This window comes from Xiphophorus hellerii, chromosome 12 (assembly GCF_003331165.1).
Source record: "Xiphophorus hellerii strain 12219 chromosome 12, Xiphophorus_hellerii-4.1, whole genome shotgun sequence".
Taxonomy (NCBI): Eukaryota; Metazoa; Chordata; class Actinopteri; order Cyprinodontiformes; family Poeciliidae; genus Xiphophorus; species Xiphophorus hellerii.
In genome coordinates this window covers 20693776-20716409 of record NC_045683.1, presented here as the reverse complement: position 1 = coordinate 20716409, position 22634 = coordinate 20693776, and the positions used below count along the sequence as shown (strand labels likewise).

General features: G+C 36.6%; 2 protein-coding genes across 6 annotated transcripts in view; one reads left to right on the top strand and one right to left on the bottom strand.

Annotated features, from left to right (window-relative positions):
• Nucleotides 1-22634, top strand: part of mctp1a (multiple C2 domains, transmembrane 1a) — a 170233-nt gene that overhangs the window by 14953 nt on the left and 132646 nt on the right. Inside the window, exon 1 of one of the 5 annotated variants that reach the window (XM_032577458.1) lies at nucleotides 12341-12463. The exons of the other annotated variants lie outside the window; for them this stretch is intronic. Within the exon in view, the coding sequence (XP_032433349.1) occupies nucleotides 12422-12463 (42 nt within the window). The 5' untranslated portion in view covers nucleotides 12341-12421. Of the gene's footprint in view, nucleotides 1-12340; nucleotides 12464-22634 lie in introns of those variants that run through there. 5 annotated transcript variants of the gene reach the window in all.
• LOC116729115 (uncharacterized) lies at nucleotides 1358-2891 on the bottom strand. The gene is made up of 3 exons (XM_032577464.1): nucleotides 2820-2891; nucleotides 2526-2633; nucleotides 1358-2294 (listed from the first exon to the last, which is right to left on the bottom strand). The coding sequence occupies exons 2-3, from the start codon at nucleotides 2570-2572 to the stop codon at nucleotides 1460-1462; spliced, it is 882 nt and encodes a 293-aa protein (XP_032433355.1). The 5' UTR covers nucleotides 2573-2633; nucleotides 2820-2891; the 3' UTR covers nucleotides 1358-1459.

Below are 22634 nucleotides of genomic sequence, written 5' to 3'. Positions count from 1 at the left end.
AATACATCTGTTCTGTTAAGGCCTTAATTTAATGAACATTAGTGAACAGACAGCAGCATGAAGGCCAGTTCTGCACTGTAGCACTAAGGATGAAGGGCAAGAAGAAAGTCAGTGTCAAAGGAAAGAATTCCTACTTGAAATTTGCAACAAAACGTCTGAGAGACAAACCTGTTTTAAACATATGGTCAGATAAATTTAGAACTGAACATGCATGTTAAACACTTCATGTAGCAGAAAACATAACATTTAGCATGCCTTCTTGTATATTTAATGGTTAGTGATTCTAAATGACCAAATAAAATATTGATTGGCCCCATTGTGACAGATCACTCAAGACTGACTTAGAATATGTGAGAAAACGAATGTTGTATGACATCAAAAAAACAAAAAACACGTTAATTATAATTTAATAACATTGATCATTCTGGACATGGTTGGAGTTTGCCGTTGCCATTTTCTGAAGTTTTGAAGAGCTTTGGACGCTTTCTGACGAATGTGGTCTGAGCCTCTATTTTCCTCTGATAAATGAATATTAATGTAGGCGTCTAAAAGCTTTGATCTTCATTTCTGCCTTAGATGTTTGCCAAGTGAGAACAGTTCTCATGTGTAATCTTTTGATTTCATTTTGAAAAGCATTTGCGCTGCACCAACTGTTTTCTAGTGGAGAGTAGGAGGTAGGTATGAACATTTAGTTATGGAACAGCACATTTTATTGCTTGATTGGTGCTTGGAAGGACTGGTGGGTTTTGCATGAACAGCGTCCCTGCATGAGATCCCCTCCTGTGTCAACTCATAGACAACCAAGCAAGGATCCACACTGACTACGTTTGTGTGTGCATATATATATATATATATATATATATATATATATATATATATATATATATATATATATATATATATACCATTAGTCACTTGTAGAATGATGGTATAACTCTTAAAATATGTCTACATCTATTTCTGCTCTGTGTAGAATAGTACAGTTGATGTTTGACTAGTCACCAAAACCCAAACCAATTCAGACGTAATAGAAAATAATTATACAAAAATAAATTTTTGCACTACACAGGAACAAGTTACAGGGTTATTAGTGATAGTGTCTGTGACAGTATCACTGTGGGCCGCATTACCTGTCCTTTTACTTGAAAATAAGTACGTAACAAAAATCATTTTCAGTATGTAACTTACATTATTTTTAATATTGTGCATCATGGTGCCCCCTTGTTGTGTGTTCAATATCTGGCAGTGTTTGGAAGGTAAAAGAAACCATGTTTGTGGTCAACTTTACCTCAGCTCACCTCATGTATTAATTTACTTTATTGTTCTCTGAAGCACTGACAAAATGGCATGCTGTAGACTGTGTTTATTGTTTATTGAGTAACTGTTTATGTTCTGTAGTTCGAGCCTTCATGTACAGCGTGACATTGAGACAACAAACTAATCCTTGAGGAGTTGAGGGTCAGTCCTCCTCGTAAAGCATATCCCACTTTCTCTTTTCAGAAGGATTAAAAAATTCACTGATGTATGTTTTGATTTTCTTCATAGTGCCTATTTGTCCAGATTTTTTTGTTTTTGTCATTTGTTTATCTGATGAACTAGATCTCATCACTTTTTGTTGAACATTTCTCTCTTCATGCCTCTTCCTTTCTTTCATTTCCTGCTTGTCCAGCCACTCCTTCCACTGCGCCTTCATCAGTGTATCCTGCTCCGCTTTTGCTTTGTCCTCGTTGCTTTCCTCCTCTCTGCCTGTTAACATTTGGGAGGGATTGTGGGGGCATTTTTTCTCCTCTGATTTCTTCATCAGCTTGCAGCTGCCACAGACAGCGGGGTCACCTGATGGCGAAATCGGCTCACGTTGGGCCTCTTGTGACGTACTGTGATCATTGCCGGGAAAGTGCTTGATGTCTGTATCTCTGATATCTGTACCCACCAAATCGCATTCACTGAATGTGCTTAAAGTCTTCCTGAAGCCTTGATCTGGTTCTGATGATGAGTGTGTTGGATAGTCACTATCGCTCTGTGATTTGTCTTCACCTTCTTCATCTGCAGGCTGCATTGTTTCCATCTCTTCTGTATCAGATGACCAATTAGATTCAGGGATTTCTCTGCTTTGCGTCACCACTGCTTCTCCCAAATGCTCATTTAGCTTGGCTGCCATCTGCACTCTCAGCTCGAGATACATGAGAAGAATCTCTTCTTGCAGTTCAGCTATTTTCTTCTCCACCTGTTTATTCACCATTCTGTTGATCCATACGATACAGAATCTCCTGTCACTTGCTGCCTGCTGTCTTGACCTGATCAGTCAGAAAAAGTGAATTAATTGGCTATACAGAGACACAGCGGATTACGGTACATTGATACATGCATTTCTTTGGTGATCGTTATACAAATTCTAATAAAAACATTTGAGCCTGATTCAAATAAAATCACAAGGTGAAAACATTATGCAAAGAAATAGCACAACATAAAAAGTTGCAACCATCAAACAGTAAGGAAAATATAATTTTTTTTAGGAAAAGCTGCACCTGAAACGAGAGGCAGCGGGGCCTGTCTTTCTTCTAGATGCTGCCATCAGGAAATGTTCTCGTCTCCAGTTCCGCGTGAAAAGTTAGATTGTTTTTCATACATGGAGGCTATAATATAACACATTAGAGCCAACATTGAGTTGTCATTAAGATCACATTTATTTTTATTGTTAATGACACATAAATAGGAAAGCAAATGTATTGTCAAGGCTCTATTGGTCTTGCTCTTTACCATTGTCCAAGCTCAGTTACAATGTATAATTAATTACATTTTTATGAAGCATAGTTACTTACCACTGTTAGCTAGAAGGCTTAATTTCTCTCCCTCTCCTTTTTGTAGTTGTAGTCTAAACTGTAAGGTTTTTTTTCTTTTGTATATGTTTAAAATCACCAATTTTAAAAGTCACATGTTCTGTAAGACTTTGTTGCCATGGAGTATGGTCCAGTTCCATCTTGAATCAAAACATGCACTGGATCCATGTTTTGAAAATATTTTATTTTGTTTCCTTGTAGCCCCTCACAATTCCTATAAAAATAAATGTGATACAAGCATTTTTTAAAATTACATTAGAGTTTCTAGATCCTTTAATTAGTGACCCACAGCACCCTGTTTCACCTAATATGCTAATGTGATGAGATGTAGAGAAAAATGCGCCAAGCCACTTTTCATAATGGGAAAAAGGGGAGAACATGCCATTCATGTAACAAAGGTGTGTGTTGTTAAGGAAGAATAATTTATAAATTAACTTTGGAAAAAGTTTGGCTCTCTCTCTTCCTCAAACTCCCAGGTCCTCTCAGCGGGCGACGTGCGGCCACAAGGAAAAACAACAATGCGTGTTGACGTCACAGAATTACAGAGTTTAATCCCATACAAAGCAAAGTATGAATTAACAACAAAACTGCAGAGGAACAGAGATATACATTCATTACCTTATACAGACAAAGACAGACAAACAAAGACGCGTCTTTGGAGAGAGCTGATGCAAAAAAAGCAAAATAGTGGCAGCTGTCTGAATTACTACTCCTGTGCACGAACTCTTATACTGTAGGTGTGTCTTTTCTTTTTAATATATTCAATTAAGGCGTACCTCTGGTTGACCAACTGGAAGCTACCTTGGACACTCAGAAAAACTTAGAAACTCCCCCTAATTTACGCCAAAGATCAAAGGCCATTTGCTCTCTGTTTCAACAAAAGAGCCAACAGCTGCGTCCTGGCCTCCTGGGTTCTACGGTCCTTTTGGGTAAAGAAAAACATGAGATAAGATTTCACAGATACCTGTGGAATCCGGAGTCTCTCCCGTTATCTCTCCTTACATAAATTCTCAGGACAAACTTAAATCCAAAAATTTGGTTCAAAGAAAGGTTATCTTCACAAAAACCCAGTTTAGCATAAATCCTGAGCAATTTTCTAATACTAAACAAAACATTTTCATTCAAACAATTTCCATTTGATTCTGATATTGTCACAGATAGTACAATTTTCAAATACATTCATCATTTACTAGATTAGTAGTTCTAAAATTAGATAATACAATCTTCATTAAAAACATGCTATTAATACTTAGAAAAATGTCTTAGAAATTAAATGTTAGTGGTTTCAACATTCTATGTTGTATTCAGTTTTACACCATCCCAGATGTTGGTTCTGGAAGACTTTTGATCTTCTGTGACCCAAACAGACTTCTCTCCTCCAGGCTCAAGTGATAGTGCCCTGGAGGAGATGCTAATATTACGGCCTCCTGTGCTCTGACAACACAGCAGGAGCCCCATTGAGAGATCCCCTTTGATCTGCATTTGGTTCCTGTTGTTTGCATACTTGCCCATCAATAGTTTAGTTTTAAATCCTTAACACAAACCTGTTCAAAATTAAGAAATTTGTTCAAAATAAGAATGTTCAATATACCTTTTACACATGCCGTAAGATTAACTGTATTAAGCACTAAAAATAATCATTTTTCCTCAACAGTGTTAATATACTCACCTAAACTTGCTCATATCTACAGATTGAGCAATAACAAAAAAATAAATAAAAATAAATCTGAAAACTACAAAAATTGTGAAAAAAAGGCTAGCGTGAGAACCTTTGTTTCTCTTGTCAATATAGTAGTGATGATGGTGATGGAGTTAAAATAAATTTCTAAAGCCAACTGTTTGAGAACAGCAGCACATTGTTTGTTGGTCAACTAAGTTGTACATTTATTTTAAGAATTTCACACATCTTTACCAGGGTTGCCAAAGAATGCTGGAGGGTTCTATTTACTGCATAAACTCAGGCTTATTCCGATTTGCCACTATGCATTTTGGAATCTCCAACAGGTGTTGCACTATTTCAGACTCGTGATTATGACCACAGACCTTAAACAGGGTCACAGAACAGACTTACTTTAAATTCCACATCATTATTTTGCTGCCTCTGACTTTTATTTGAGCTTTGTTTAAATGCTTGCTACTCATTTTCCTGGCATTCCTCTCATATCCAGATCTCATTACACATACTTTGGTTGTCTTCTGGAACAAAGGCTGAAAGAAAGGGTAGCAGAGGTGTTGAGGAGCACTACTGATTGATCATTTTATATATAAAGTTTTATCTGGGCTGGCTCTTAAAGCAAGACATGTTGGTTGAGAAATATTTTTAAATCTATTAAATCTTCTGTTCTCAAAGTGGTTTGTGTCCACATGGTCCGCTGGGGCTGAGATGCTGAACATAGTGGGACTAGACAAAAATACACACGGCATGTATGCCAAGTTCGACGCCTGTGCACTTTGAATGCAGATGCTTGACATTTTGCTTTACACTTAGCGTTTCGTGCATCAGGCGCGTCTGGTTTACGTTCAAAGTCTATGTGGAGGCACGTCAGACGGGTCAAAATTGCTCCAGCCGTTGTTTTCCGTTGCCGCTCTTGACGTGTCAAACGGTTCAAGTCGCGCTGCGCTAGACGTGTGAAACGTGCCCAACTTGAAATTTTATGACTTTTCCTAAATTGACCCCATCATTAGAAAAAGTGATACTTTGTTTTTGTTTATGTTTCTATTTGGGATGTACACCACTAGGGTACAAGATTGTCTTATGGGTCATTTCTGACCCGTGAATTATAAAACCATTTAAACATAAGAAATAAGTTCAAAGGTCACACAGAAACTGTCTCTAATACATACACACACACACCTACACGCGCATGTGCACACATATACACACATTAAATAAACTGGATTGATGTATGAATTGAACTTGTATTTGACCTGCACCTACAGCTAACCTCCAGATTCCTCATTCCCCCTTTAAAAGTAGGACAATTGTGAATAATCACACCTGTTTTTGAGTCATGGTTCATCTACCTGGACTTCTCAAAAAGTATTCTCCTCCGCTCGTTTATTTGTGTAGTTTTGATTACGCAAAGAATACTAAATAAAACTTACTATACTATAGCAAATTATCCCAGTTCATTTATTGTAGTAAAATTTTTGCCAACATTTCATCTAAATACTTCTAAATGCAGTACCAGTTCTGGTGCTTGTACACCATCTATTTATTTATTTCTCAAAACTTAAGAAAAACACATAAAAGCCTTTTGGACCTTCCACTCACAAGACGCACTGAATGCAGCATGACTCAAAGTAAAGCCAAGGAGATAACGAGAGGGAGTTTGAATTTCTTCTTGCTTTAGCTGCTTTTTTTCCCTATCAGCACTGACCTTGTTCTGATTACAGTCTTGCACTTCGGTACTGGAAAGTGTGCTGTTTGAGTGGGTGCTGTGAGCATCTTTTGGTGACTGATATATTTAGAACTGACTGGAACCTTCACATCTAGATCTCAGCCTTCAATAAAATAACCCTCACCCTTAACAAGTCTTCATAAACCATTGCATATGTTATTGAATATAACATGTCAGTAATAATTGCGTTACCCAACATTTATTGTACCTTTTTCATCAGGGCTTATATATTATATATACCATGTGAACTACAAAGGACTATTAGAAATATGAGTTATTTGTATTTTACACTGAGTTTTTTGGATAACATACTGAATGCTTGTTACAGTAGAGCTGGGAAAAGTAGCTTTGGTGATATATTGAGATAATTTTTTCATTAGCAATTTTTTTCTCTGGTGAAACAGTGATTGCTTCCTTGTTTGATCTGGTTTATGTGCATATAGCTTATGTACAGCTCTGGAAAAAAGTAATAAGATGAATATTGGATTTCAGTAGTTTTTCGTCACTTTTCTAAATTAAACTTTGCCTGGCAGAGCCTCACAGGACACTAGAACTAAGGAGCCCACTGAGGGAACACTAGATTATTAAAGAATACTTTATAAAAAGCTGGGGGGAGTGCAGTATTAGCTGTATGTACTGAAATTATGCATAATAATCTGCTGCATGCATCCAGTTGTATGGGTATGTAATGGTACATCTACAAGGAAATGAACATTTATACCCCGTGACACCATTTTGCGTATGCTTTGCGTTACAATGGCATGTTTCATTAAATGTGCTTTACTTCTTTCCTTTTAAACCCACAGAAAATGTGTTTAAAGATACCAAGACAATAAAGCAAGATGAGAAACAGTTTCTCAGCACATTTCCAATTTAAAAAACGTATCATTTCATTTTACTGTGCATTTGAAGTTCATTTAAAACCGCGGGTACAAGAGCTCTGGTGCATTCTCTTTGTACTTGTCGGATTTTGATATTCAATTGACTAATTCAGACAGAAAAAGTCACTGGGATTTTTCGTTAGTACCTCTAAAGGTTTGTATTTTATTAATCATAGTTTTATAGTTTTTTACAAAAGGAATTGTGTCAAACAAATTAAATGGACAGAAATATATTATCAGGTTTTATTGAAAATATTTATAAGCACAGAAGCAAATAATTAATTTCACTGTCAGCTGACTTGCAACTAGATCATGCTCAACTGCAGGTATAATGTCATTCTCTGCTTCAATCTGTGAGACTAACCAGAGGCAGCATAAAACGACTTTAATGCTGCACATTGAGTTATACCACACTTAAGATAGATGCTTTTCAGTACATAGGAGCAGTGTTTCTTTAGGACAAAGATTGGATAAGAATATTTGTTTGGTTGGTTTCTTAGCTATAGATTAGCGCTATTTTTGTTTTTAAGCCTGAGTATCACCAGAGGCAGCCTGAGTGCCACCAGTGGTAGTTGTGCCACAGTTTGAGAACCACGGATGAGGTAAAACTAATTACTCAGAGAGCACTTATTAGAGAGAAGAAATCTTGAAAATGACACCCATAATGACCTGTGGAAAGAAATGAAATTACTTGGTCTTTTATGAGAAAATATAATTGTTTTTGAATGGGATTCTATTAGCGTGTGAAATTCTTTGAAGCCAAGACCTTGAGACTTCCATTATTAAAAAACATAAAGCTTTATGTCTGAAATACTTTTACTCATATATATTACATGTCTATGTGGTATAAACATGGTTTATGTTGATAAACATGTTGGATGTATGTTTATACATGGTATAAACATGATGCATATTGAAACATTTTAAAACTACTTGAGGCAATGAAGGGATGGAAAAAGGAGCTGGAAGCAAAGGGTTTTTCTCTCTCTGTTTATTGCATTCTTCTGTTAGATGTTAAGTGCAAATTGGCAATCTAGAAGCAACCAGAACTTTTCAAGGTTAGTGACAGTTCAAATGGGAAAAGGAGACATGGCAGGGACAAAGGGACCGGGCGCCTAATCAACAGTCACGATGGAGGCAGTTGTGCAAGTAGCAAGTGATGACCTAAGCAATGTCAAGGAGTGATAAAGGAAAAGGGAGGAAGATAGGCACAGACAAAGAGACAGACAAAAGTAAACGGAGATGGTGAATCCATCTATAGATCCAGGTAAGAAGTGATTCTCCCAGGAGGGGTTCTGTTTGGCCTGGATCCCAGTGACGATTAGCCACTGTAGTGACTCTGCTTAAAACAAACCAGAACATGGCTTTTTTTTTTTTTTTTTTTACATCCTTGCATCCCTTAATCCTCCATGATCATGTGGTTTTCTTCCACCGCCTTTACATATTTCATTCGTGTTTTTCCCGAGACTTAATTTTTTTTTAATCTTTCACTTTTATTCTTAGTTTGTTGACCAATTATACTTACTTTTACTTATAGAAGCCTGCTTTTATACTCCTTTTTTAAAGATTGGTTTGTTATATTAGGTAGCATACATAATAAGAATGACAGTGATTTCAATCTGCTGGACAATCTGATTGAAGAACTGTAGTTGAATGATATCAGCTTACGAATACTTTCAAAACTCCCAAAAGAGAATTTATTATCACTTCATATGCAAAATACACACAAAAATGTGTGAGTGAACCTGGAGTAAGCTTAAAATATAGGACATGAAAAACACAAACAAACATTCAAAGCAAAAAGTGCAGAGAAAATCAACTTAAAAGGAAAAACACAGTGATTGTTTGATAAAGGTTGAAAGAAAAGACTCAGTTGCACCATCAATAGCAGCAGGAGATCAAACAATAGTTTGTTCTATGAAAACATTGTGTCTGTCCACTCTACAAAGCATTTATTGTTACCGGCTGTTGAGAAATCTTCTGACTTGCTTCTGTAATTTACTCTCTGTGACTGCTTGACAGTCATGGAGTTCATTATTTCTTTAAATTCTAGAGAAATGGTCAAAGTCTATGAGGAAAATAAAATCTATTTTTGTATTTTACAAATAGCTCTGTGTGCGTACATCTTTGTTTCTTGCCTACTATTCCTGCCCATCTGTCGGTTAGTCGGACACCAGTCAGCTACCAGTGACAAATCCTGTATCTCTTCCCGTTTCCTCCACTGATGACTCTGCAGCATACAGAAGAGATTTGCATGAGCTTTCAAGAGCTTTTGTCAGCTCTTCTGTCTGTTATGTCATGCAGAGTTACAGCTGAAGTGCGAGGCACACGTGTGTTTGTTTTACTAATGATGTGCGGTGCATGTTTGAGCGCATGTCTTTGTTGTGCATGCGCTGTGACGTGTGATGAGTTATGAGGAAACAGATGGTACACACTGCAGGGTTTGGAGATACAAGCATTCCAACATAGGAGATTTAAACAAGGATGGATGTAGAGCATGCACATTTGTCTTTGAATATTTGGTTTGATTGCGTGTACGCCAGAAATTTCTTATTTTGGTTTAAAAATAAACAATATTTTGATATACATATCAACTAAATATTAAGTTAAATATTAAATATTTAACTGAATAAAAGAAATGTCATTTTGCTGTACAATTCTGCTTGCCTTTCAGAGTAATGTGTTCCAGTTAGATATTTGTGTGTCCACTGCATTTGTGTACATTTCACCAGTGGAGTATTAATGCTCAGCCAGTAATCAAGGATATAAGCCGCATTTTAGAAATCAACCTACCAGAATCTTTAGCCAGTAACCAGTTTTTGTAACACTTTGACCTTTTTAGCAACCTTCAGCTACATATTGTAGAGAATGTCGTTTCTAATTCTAAATCTGCCACCCATTATACAGATGTTGAAAGCTCAAATGAAGAGAACAGAGGTCTTTTGCTTTGTCTGTTCTGTTTTCTTCTGAGAAAATATCACTTTCTCACAGCCTGAATGAACTTGGGTTAATATATATTAACATGACTTGAAAGTTGAAAATTAGTCCTAAAAGAATCTTTTTTGATGTTTACATTGTTTTTTCTAATTCTAACTAACCATATCATTTATAACACATGCTGTGCGACTATTTCACCCTGATAAATATGAGGTATCATCATTGTTATTTTTTATCACAACAACAAAAGAATGTGCTTGTGGGCCAAAAATAAAAAAAATGTTCTCTGACAATGTTATGTTCGGTGCAGCTATAGCTAGATTAACTACAGTATAGTTAATGCAAGAGCCTCTTTCTGTAAATGAACTCTCAGTGCTGAAACACATGAAAACACATTTCTAAAACTAAACATTTTTCCTTCATCTTACACTTTATCAAATCCAATTGTTTTACATTGACTGTGAGTTAAGTGAAATACCATGCTATGGCATGCAACACAGCATTATAAACATTTCCAGTAAGGCTTTTTTCTCTGCCCTGCCACTCGTTGTGTGGATGTATGTTGATTTGAACTCAGCAACTGTAGTCATAAGACCTGCTGACTGACACAGCGCTGATCAAGACTAACACAACAGCAGACATGAAAGGGACAGCTGTCGTGTCCTGGGACCTGACTCTACTGTAATACAAGAACAAGCACACTCTCTCCCACATACATGCACATATACGCACACCCACAAACTGCACAGCTGACAGTGCCAAGAAGCCAAGTGGCACCTCCCTGTTGTTGTGTCCCCCTGTCTGGTTTGGTGTCTGGCTTTTTGCTTTTCGAATGTAAAGGGAGCGGAAAGCTGCAAGATATTGATTTCCCTGATCTGCAACCATGTTTGAGATGTTTATTTAGATTTGCTTTTTTTTGTTTTTATCCCTCTTTACCATATCACTTAACTCTATTAATATTCATATATGCATGTTAGTTTTTAATATATGGGTTGACTCTAGTCATGGGCTGGTTAGAAGTATGAAAAATATTATGATTTATGCCAATGTGTGTTTATGTAAATGTGGAAAAAGTGAAGTTATTGAGAAAAAATGTCGTATTGTAATAGAAAGTGTTTATTATGTTAGAAAACTAAACTATTTTGAGCATCAAGGTATGAAAACATAATGATTTGCTGCAGGTAGGGTGAAGGTGAGGTCATACATCAATGTGATAGTGAAATATTACTGCAGGTCCTAACCATTACCCAACTAGCGCACGCTACTTGTACACAGGGGTGTTTTTATTCCTTCAGCTCTAGCCCCTGTTACACATTTTTCATGTTTTTGACCTCTATACCTGCTGCTGCAGTGCCATTAGAACAGAAAGATTAGGGAAAATGTAGTAAGGTAGAAAACAATGCTACATACCTTCTGAAATTTAACTTTGATAAAAGAAACAAAATAGTCAGAAGAAGTTAATGTGCTTAAAACACCATGTGCTGCTGGCCGCTGCTCACTCAAGTTGATCTCTTCTTTTACATTTTCAGCATTTCTCTTTGTTTATTTTGTTTTTATTTGTACACAACTTATTGTTACTGATGCAAGTGTTTCACACTAAGAAGGTCCTGTTGACACTGTACAGTATCTACTGATGCAGTAATGATTTTTGACTAAACTGAACACCTCTGTAGGCGTTTCATTAACTCCTTGAGATTAACTGAGTTTGATTTGTAGGGGTGTTAGACAGTGAATGATGAATGTCACCAGACTCCAGTATATTACTTTCAGAGAGCAGTTATAAGCAGCTGAGTGGGTAAAAAAAAGACAACTCTTATAGGCATGAGCTTTAACTTTTCTAAAACACCTGCAAAGATGAGTAAATCATCACAAGACAAAAAAAAAATAATCAAAACAGCATTAATTGCAGCTTGTAAAAGAGAGACACATGAAAACATTGTATGCAGCTATATTGTGTGCTATAGGGAAGATATGTAAAGCATAGCTAAGTGAAAGTGTTCTAATGAAGCTTATCAAAAACATTTTAAAGAAAACACTGCTTGTAGCATTAGTATTCTGGATGTTCTCTTATAAGTCAATTGAAAAAATGTTAGCATTTTTCAGTAAAGCAGTCAGGCTACAGTCAGAATTGCCACAGAGTTTAGTGCTTGAGTGACAGCTAGATGGAGAGAGAGAGAGAGAGAGCAGTGTGCAGAGTTGTGAGTGACTGTCTGTGGGGTAACCAAGAACCTCACAGCTGGTTGGCCTTTGCTGCATGCATGCGCGAGGTGCGGAGTGAGTTAGTGTTTGTGTGGGAGCCTCTCTCATACAGGAGAGTAATCCAGCAGAAGCTGCAGTTGTACGCTGGAGCGTGTTCAGCCTCTGGATGTTAGCTCTGCCTCTATCTGCTGTTGGACGAAGCCTTACTGTAGGTATTCATTCATGCATACAAAATAATGTTTGGAGTGTCTTCCTGCTGCTTTTTTTTTTTTTTTCTTATAGGAGGCTCTTTTAGACAGGCTGATGTAAAATGGTATAGATCTACTTGTTAAGATACGCTGGTATTGTTGCATTGTTGCATTTGCTTGTTCCAGGAAGGTTTCATTTTATAATTTGGGATAAAAGAATTTAGCATAAGTCCAACGTTTCCATTCCTTTGTCATGTTCACCTATTTGCATGCAGATTTCCATACAAACTTTACATATACCTGATCTTTGCTAGGACTTATTGCTTACAGAACACATTACCCTTAGGCACAGGTGTTGGTGTTTGTTTGTTTTTTTGTGGCTGGGATGGCAGGATGGAGGTGCAGTGGGTGTGTCGTGTCCAGTTTCCGCCGAGTGTGGAACCTGAGCTGGCTGGCTGTGACATGAGACTGGCCAGACTCTGGCAAGGGAGGGAGGAAGAGGTGAGCATGTGCTGACTTAAAACAGGGAGCCACCAAATAAGTATGGGATTTGTTTGGTTTTGAATTTAGTAAAGTGCAGAACCATGCCCTGCAACTTGCACTTCTATTTTGAGAAGCCATTATTGGTAGATTGTTAATGTGAGACCTAAATCCCTGCTTCTAGGGTTTTGGTGTTGAACGTGCCCAGAAAGAGAGAAAAACATTACTTGTGTGACCGGGGATAGGAAGACAAAAGATAAAGGAGGATGAAAGATGAGATGTGAGAGCAGGACTGAGGCAGAGCAGCAGAAATGTCATGAGAATAGAGAGGATGAGAGAGAAGAGGAAAGACTACAGCAGGTAAAAATAGAGAAGATAGCTGCAGGGGGTGAAGAGGAATGGTCTAATAAGAAGATATGTGCCTATTTGTGTTTGCTCATCAGACTGGCATTAGATAAGTTACAAGGCATCCATCTACTGGAGAAGCAGTTTTCATCAATTTTAAATATCAACTCACATTACTCCTCAAAATCTCAATATATGTGTGTACTGTATGTCTACAGACTGTGAGAGCCAGAAATCCATCATCTTGGGTCTGAAATACGTAATTCTGCCTGTTCTGAATGCATACTCACTCGTATACAGTGCATGCATAATGCACACTGTTGAATTCTCCTAGGACTGGCTAATGTGTTTTTAACATCAGGAACAGATCTAAGAACAAGGATTTATGGGGACTCTTTTTTTCCTAAGGGGTTGCTGAATCAGTATCTTTCTCATGAAAATTGCACATTCTTAAAGATACATTATCCACACAGTGTGTATTATAGGCTTTTCTTCATCATTGAATACGAAAAGTCAACATCGCACTTTGCTTATTACTTATCTTCTATGCTGGGCTTGTGAAATGAGCTGAATAATTTCAAAAGAATTTGAAATATATGACTGCTTAGCTGCCAAAAAGCAGACCAGAGTTCAAGTGTCGCTGCAGCACTTGCAGCATTTAGCAGGTGTAACTATCTGCTGAGGGGAAACTGGAGAGGAAAAGGCACTCTGTCTTTGCAGATGGGATTGTTTAGTTACACTTGTGGACTGTTGCTGCCTGGCTGCTGGATTTGAATTCCATTAATTTTTGTGGAAAAACAAGTAAACTTGAATGCTCAGAAAATGGTAGCATCAACGGTTATGTACTATTTCTAAACTCACAGGTGGAGGATGAAGATTTTATGCAAAACACATAATTCTAAGCCCTATTGTCTTGGTGCTTCAATTACCTGAGTGATGCTGTGTTTCAGAATAAGTTACCTATATTCATCACCCTCATCACACATAAATCTTGTACCGCATTAAAAACGATGATGTAGGAGAATTCAGATGTAAATTAGTCATGTAAATACTGTATTTATGCTGTGCCTCAGCATAATGGCAGATTTGGCTGAGGCAACCACCTAGATCTGCATTTCTGCGTCACGATTCTGGAGGCTGGTACTATCTGGGGCTTTCAGGTCTCGCGAGCAGCAATGACTTGTCACTCATTTCCAGAACGGTGTTGTTGAAGTTGCTAAATGGGGTGTGACTAATGACAACCATCACTTTCCTTGTGCCAAACCATTTAACTACTGAGGAAAAGATTAATATCTCCAATATAATATGATATTTTCTTTTAAAGTTGGAGTATGGGGCGTGCTGTGGTGGCGCAGGGGGTTAGCACGCCCCACATTTGGAGGCCTTAGTCCTCGACACGGACGTCGCGGGTTTGACTCCCGGTCCCGACGACCTTTGCCGCATGTCTTCCCCCCTCTCCTCACCCTCCTTTCTGTCTGCCTACTGTAGAAAAAAATACGAGCCACTAGCGCCGCAAAAACTCTTCGGAGAAAAAAATGGAAAAAAAAAAAGTTGGAGTATGATTTTAAAAGGGTGTTTGATCCCACTTAGCACAGTCTTTGAATATGACTGTGCTATTTTAAAATAACTGCACAGTATTTTTGTTGTAAATTTTCCCTTACCCTGTACAGAGAAAATAATTTAAAAAGCATAAATGAAGGTTTTTAAAATTGTTTTTGCTTTTAGTGTGTGCTTCGGCTTGTAGCTGACAATAGGTATATCAATTCCCATTAACAAAACTGAGAAATATGAAAAAGAAAGCGTGAAAAAGTAAAACTAACACAAGACAGCCAAGAACCCAGCTGAAATTGCCAGACTGGTGTAGTTGTGTTTGGATCATTGAACTTGGGAATCAACGCAGAACACAATGTCTACCAAGGACAAGGGTATTGATAATGAATTCTGAAGATCAGATTTGGCTTCTTTAGGTGAACATTTGCATGGTAATTTATACTATAAGAAGGAGAAAATTAGGAGAAATGCTATATTAGGAGACCTAACAAACTTGCACCCTATGGTGTAAAAAGTGTAAATGCACTTTGTTGATCTGAGTCTGCTTGTAGATTACTATGAAAAAAAAGGTCTTTGCTGCTCTTGCTAGTTATCATTGGTAAGCATTGATAGGGAACATTTTGAGAGAGAGGTTGCTGATTTATTTAATGATTCAATTAGAGGACATCAGCAACTGTTTTGTTTACGTTAGAGAACAGGGAAAAAAATTGGCAGGGGTTATTTAAAAAATACAAAAAAAGAAAAAATAAATAAATCCTATTTTATTGCATGTCAACTTGAAAAATATACAGTACATACTATGGACAGTTGTGATGCATAAAAGACAAAGAAACACATCAGCTGTCTTTTCTGTTGTGGAGCTACTGAGTCAGCAGACTGAGTTCAAAATGTTCCAGAAGTATAGGCAGAGGTTTTTTCAGACCTGGTCCCAGATCAGTTTGAGAGCTTTGTCAATGTGATTGCAGACAGTTTTTTTTTTTTTTTTGGTTGACAGCTTTGGTTGGCAGCGGGTGAACAGCTTGTCTTTCTGCAGTGTCAGTAACACTTGATGCTCCCAGCTGAGCTTGTCACCATATTCAGAGATGATGATCTGATCTGGTTTGTGTGTGAAAGAGACGCTGTAATTCTTATTGATGTACGGTATATTTAAGCAGTTTTTATTCATAGCAAACCATCATCTTGCTCCATTGACACTCCCAACTATCAATGGATTTAAGCTGTTTTTTTCTATTTTGGCTTTTAGTGTACTGGTCTGTTTTGTATTTCATATTTCCCCTTACGCACTTAAATTGTTTACATTTCTGATCCCACCACCTCCGCCTCAATCTTTCTTTCACAGTGGAACATTTTCCCTCTTCATTATTTATGGAGCATGGATCTGTTGTGTAGTTGTCATGTGCCAGTGGCTCAAGGATGTGTTTTAGGCATTGGTTTCTATTTAATGGAAGGCAAATTTGTTTAGACATCCTCTTCAGTCTGATTGGAAAGTTTTTTGTAACACAACTGAGAAGAATGTAATGCAGGTTTTCGTTCAGTCATATGATGTTATGACTGTTCTTGGTTGACTTTATTAATGTTGTATTCATGGAGTCATTGATACCTCATATTCTCATCTTATATGTGTATAACTCAGTTTTAGCCATAAACCTGAGCTCATCTGGCACAACTGGGAGGATAAGTCCTGTAACAGCTGGTAGAAGGAAACCAGAACTGGGTTCATATTCCAAGTATGGAAGGGTAGTTCTCATAGAGTTACACACGGAGGGCAGCTGAGGTAAGATTATGAAGGATTATGGTACAAAGGATTACCATAATAATATGAGTGATTTGTCAAGCAAGTCACTAAAGTTCTCTTGTCAAATTACACAGTTAAATGTAATTTTTTTACTAAGTGGATAAATGAAATAATTAAAAAAAATCTAATGTGTAATTAAAGTTCTACCTTTACTATAATCATTGGTTATAGTCTCCATTATTACTTAATAGGTGAGTCATGATACATCCAATTAGTGAGAGAAGATGATAACTTTAAGAAACCAAAATACAAGGTTTTTCTGGTGATTATTTGCAGACCAAGCAGCACAAATTGGGTAAGAATAGTAAAACGACCACACCGATAGAGTTCTTGGTGGTTGCTTTAAACACTTGGTTTCTCATCTGTTGGTAACTAGCAGAGGACAAACCACTTACTGTGGATATAGTTCAGTTTTTCATCAAATGCATATTGAACATGCATAAACTGAAGCCATAGTTTATGAGGTTAAGCTTCCTCTTACTAATGGAGCAACAGTGTACCAAACAGTCACATCTGGACATGTCCAAACCTCAAAAAGGCTGTTTGAAAGTCTACAATTATTTTAATAGACAAAAATAAATAAATAAATAAACCACAATCCAGTTATTTTTTAATTTATTTTAAAACAACTTATTATTGATGATTAGCTTAAACCACCTTATTGCAGTCGCTGCTATTATACCAGAGGAATCTATCTAATCTATCAATTTTAAAGCCAATACTGTCAATATAGTGCGAAATCTATTATCTTAAAGAATGTCTATTAATTCAAATTAACCATTCGCCATTATTACTTCAAAATTTCTTCAAAAGTATTTTCAATATATGTGTGAAAACATTGTGAGTAATCACCACTATTCTTCAGTTACTTTCTCATTATTCAAGTAGCTGCACTTATCTGGGCACACATGTGCTCCAGTAATCCCTGCTGCTTGTTATTTGAAAGGTTATGCAAGATTTATTTTTGGTAGTTAAGCATAAATTCTTCATAAGCCACCATTCAATTAGGAGGGATTTCCTTTACCTCATAGAAAGTACTTATTTAATGTCACAGATGAAAAAAAAACAGCTATTGATTGTAGTCATGGATGGGAGGATTGATGGCATTATAAGGGGATGATCCTTGGGAAGTCATTTATTGTAAAGCAGGTCCGACAGAATGGGTTATTTCTGTAGAGAGGAGGAAATGTTGGCAATGAGAAAACAGGACACTGATCAAACCATGTTATCCTTTGAATTGTCATTTTAGAGAATCTCTAATAGCTGTAAGAGCAACAGAGGCATTTAAGAGTGAGTAGGAGATAGAGAGAAATAGATTAATAGACTGGGTAATATTTAAACTATAACTACAAAAAAGTCGTGGTTCATTTTGTTCATGTAAAAGTTTTTGCTTTATTTTGGATTTAGTACGTTCTTACACACCATGCTTTCCAAAATAAGACCAAGATTTGGCTGAAAATGTTTGAATTGGGACAGAAAAGGATTTTGGGAAGATGTTGGACACAACTCGTTATTGCTGCAAAATACAATTAAGAGACACAGAAATTATATTCAGCTGCACAGAGCTTTCATTTAGAAAACTTTCCCTGCGCAAAACTCTTGAACTCTATCATTTCAAGCTGTTTCCTCCAGCACCAAAAAAGGCGATAAAAAGATCAGTCTCAGAGCTGCGGTGTATTTTTAATTACGCCTGGGAAAATGTAGTCATGTAATTCTGATGCTATCAAAGCCATCAGATAAGCAAAAACTGAAACTTTTAAGAAGTCGGTTGTTAAAATGGTAATTTATTATGATATGAGGCAGTTGCGTTTATTTTTCTTTAGCCATAAAAATCTCGTGTAATTGGTCAAATTGATTATTTTGTGTAACAAGTTTGTACACGTTGTACTGTATATTTATGATGAACACAAACAACACATTCTGTTCCATCTTACATTCCTTGCCAGAATTTTAAACTGTGATAGCATCAAACATTTTGTGGTTAATTATGCAAGGGCAGAGTTTCCTTCCTGATTGAAAGATACCAGAAATATTTGTGTCACATTTCTCTGAGCAGGAAAGACCAGAGTCCTTTTCTTCTTGCGTCGATTTGTAGCTGAATAGATTTTTCAGAGTGTCACTGAACAAATGAACTCTTTCCTTTTCATTCGCCTTAATCACTTCATTGCTTTCTATTTTATCCATGCTGGGTTGCCTCTCTAGACGTCTCATCTATGATCATGAGCCACTGGTAGACTGATGTGCTACCATCTGTTCTGTAAAATCATTTTTTACAATCAGATTTAATGGAACCGAAGAGAAAACTTATTTCTCTCTGCATGTTCCAAAGTGTCTGTTTTTGATAAAATGTTTTTACTTCTAATGTCAAGTTGGAATTGCAATCGTATGTGCTGATGCAGTGTGTTGATTCAGTTGTGCTCGTTCCAGCAGATATGAGCTTTAGCTGTCATTCCACCTGCTACGTCAGAAGAATAATTACCTCAATCTGGGGCTGGAGTGGGAAGAAGCTTGCAATTTATACAGCAGGCTGCTCGACTGTTATTAGGGAAAGAGCACACCAAAGAAACCTCATTATTTAGTTGAGTGGCTCTTGTCACATTACATAGGGTCAGCATGCACATACTGAGAAGCAATCATACTCTTATAGCCACGCATACTGAAGTTTCTCATCAGCATTAATAAATGGACTGCACAGCAATTTTAAGATTATGTTTGATGCAATGGGATTTTAATGAACTGTGTCTTACTGAAGCATTTCCATCTTTTGAACGTCTTTACATTTTGCCTTATTATTTTGCCCACAACAACACTGGGACTTTATAAAACAGATTGATTGTGCGTGATTGTGAAGCTGAAGGTTACATGGTGGTGTAAACTGTTTTCAAATAAAAAGCTCCTTGTACTCTGATACTCCTAAATAAAATATTGAAATGCATATATAGGAATTTATTTTTGAGGGTATAATTATCAAACTGCATACAGTTTGAGATTTCAGAAAATTTCAGAAAAGAATGACTGTTGACCACAGATATTTAAATATCTGGGACAACATTACATTTTATCCCTCACTGTATACAATATAGCCTTTCTATTTTTTTTTTTTACAAATGTAAGAAAGGTAAATCTTACTAAACCATGAAGTCAAAGTTGAGGCTTTTGTAAGTTGCTTGTAGGCATTGTACTTCCATCCATCTTTGCCTGTAACACTCTGACATTGACAGAAAGAATAAAAAATTCTGTCTTTGATTTGTGTGGCATTTAGCAAACAAAAATGTCTGTGTTTCTACAGATTATGTTAACATCTTGTTTAGTCTTAGATAAAATACAGTGCAACCAATTGTGTAAATTTGCTTCTCACTTCAGAATAATGAACCACTTCATGTTAGTCTGTTGTATAAAATCCTGATAAAATGAATTTATGTTTGACTTTGTAACATTAGTTAAAAACTTCAAGGATCACAAATGTTTTTGCAAGGCATTGTATGATATTTGATTTCCAAATTATGATTAAAATAATTTCTAGACAAGTACGTTGGTTTTGTGACACAATAGAATAAAAAGAATGATTGAATGCAACAGAGTCAGACAGTTAGTCTACTGGATTCAGTTCACTTGTCATAGAAAAACTGATGGATGAAAGTTACTTACACCTTCGCCATCTCAGGGTGACTCAGTCAGTAGCTGGTGATTTCAGGTGAAAAATCTGCAAATATTTGTTATCCTTTCTTAAAACCAGATAATAGGTGTCACATTTTGTTGATGCATGAGTTACTTCTTAAAATAACAAAGATAAGAATCTGTAAAAATTTACAATATTTTGTTGTTTATACTGAATTTTTACTCGGTCTTACATAAAATATAAGAGGAGGGTTTTAAGACATATACAGCTGGAAACAACCTCAGTCTTCTACAGCGATTTCCTCCCCCATATGTTCTAAATTTAGTGTGAGTACAAAAAGACGAATACATTTCTGGCAATGTATTAGGCCTCACTGGCAAACCTCAAGAGCCTTTCCTACAATATGTGGTTGTGATTGTAGCGTCTATGTACCATGCTGTTGTGTTCAGTTCTTTGGTTTGAACACTGAAGGAGGGACTCTGGGTCAGCACTCTTTTCATGACAGATTAAAACTACATCGGAACGAATGAATTCTGATGCACTCAGAGTACATAGTTTCCTTTTATTTATTTAGGAACATTGAATCTGTATGTATCTGTATTGAATCTGTGTTAACTTAGTTATATTTTTGAAAGCTTAAATGCTTGTCTTATGTATGTGTTTAAAATATGTACATTATGACTTGCCAGGAGTTCTGTTTGCTGCAAATGAAATAATCAGATGAACAGATTTGCAACTCACAGTCCTGGCACAATGTTTCCATCTGAGCTCTGATCAAGGTATTCAGCAAACATTAATTAGAAGTTAGTTTCAGGATTGGACATCAATTGCAAGCAAGACTCGTAACAATGCAATCTAATTTTCTGCCAGACACATAACCCCGGGATACCAACACTTCAACATCAGGACTATTAGCTCAGCAGCGTGATTTAGATAACAACCATCCATCACTATGTCAGCAAATAAAACTACAAAAGTTTATCTGACAAAATTCTTGAAAGGGGAAGCAGAGCCCCTCTCTACCGCTCTAGTAGAGTGAAGTGAATAGAGCTTGAAGATGGGATTTGTTTGATCTGTATTTCATCAGATACAGAATCATTGTAAACGCAGTGAATCATTGATTCACTGCGTTTACAATGAACAAACCTAGTTATAGCATTGCAAAACTCTTTCAATATAAGTCATATGATCTATATATTGGTTCATCTCACCAAAATTAAAACATCATAAAAATCTCTATTTTAAAATTTCCATTCCAAGAGTTGAACTACATGATTTTATTTAGGGTTGCACCGATTGCAGTTTTCTGGCCGATTTCCGATCTTTAAAAAGTCTGACCTGCCGATTCCGATTTTGGCCGATACTGATTACATTTTTTTTTTATTTTTATAACCAACATTGTGTTACAAGATCACAATTCACTTTCAATGTTCCAATCTTATTTTATTGAAAAACATACCCTTGAACAACACCCCTGAAGCAATATAAACTTGTTTTAACTGCCCATGAGGTAGAGCTCTGACATAGAAATAAAGTTTAGAGATTTTTTGTGCAAACTTCTAAATAAAACAAACTTAGACTACTACATTAGTCTTTCTATTTTTTACATTTCAAAAAACAAAACTTCAACAACAGATCAGATTAGAGATCTGTTTTAAGCCAAAAAATAAAGTGCACAGCAGTATTTTGCTTTTACAAAATCACAAGGTTCAAAGTCCTTTGAGAACATACTAACAACTTTTTAAAAATCCCCAAATGCAGTGTCCATTTGAATGTAGAAACCATTTAAACAATAACCTGCAAACGCTTACAATACTAAAGCTTCTAAAAGTCAAACATTCAATAAAAAATAAAGTACAGCATGTGTAATATATCAAAAAGTCAATGGGTAATTGTTACATGCAGTGGTGGCTGTATGTGGGATTTACCCCCAGTTCAGGTTGCTGCTGAGCTCAGGCGGGTTAAGCAGGCCCAGCTGGTTTCACTCTGCCTCTTGATGAGCAGAGTATAAGACTAGCTGGGAAACTGACTTTCAGTGCCTCTTGGCCAATTGGGCAGCATGTGTGCTGCAGCTTTGTGGTGCTGTGAATGAGGATTTTGTCTACTAGAAACCCTGGTTTTCATTGTTATTCTCCCTTTTCTTTTCTTGTAGGTTCTCATTTTCATCTTTGAGATTTCTCTGGATCCTCCTTAAAGAATAAACCCTTTAATTTTACCCTCCTGGTTTTTGTCTCTTAATTTTTCCTTGTTTATCTATTGTTACAGCCCCCCTCCAAAACCCCTAGACTGCCTTGGGGATGTAACAGTAATAATAATAACATTATCAGAGGTCAGCTTTGATCTCACAGACTCATTGAAGTCACTTGAGCATTAGTGGCACGTTTTTCTTGATGAATAAAAG

Excerpts from the sequence above, each read along its gene's own strand:
- LOC116729115 (XM_032577464.1), bottom strand. The coding sequence starts at position 2,572 with ATGGCAGCATCTAGAAGAAAGACAGGCCCCGCTGCCTCTCGTTTCAG. Across the intron at positions 2,295-2,525 it reads CCCGCTGCCTCTCGTTTCAG|GTCAAGACAGCAGGCAGCAA; the intron begins GTGCAGCTTTTC and ends CTGACTGATCAG.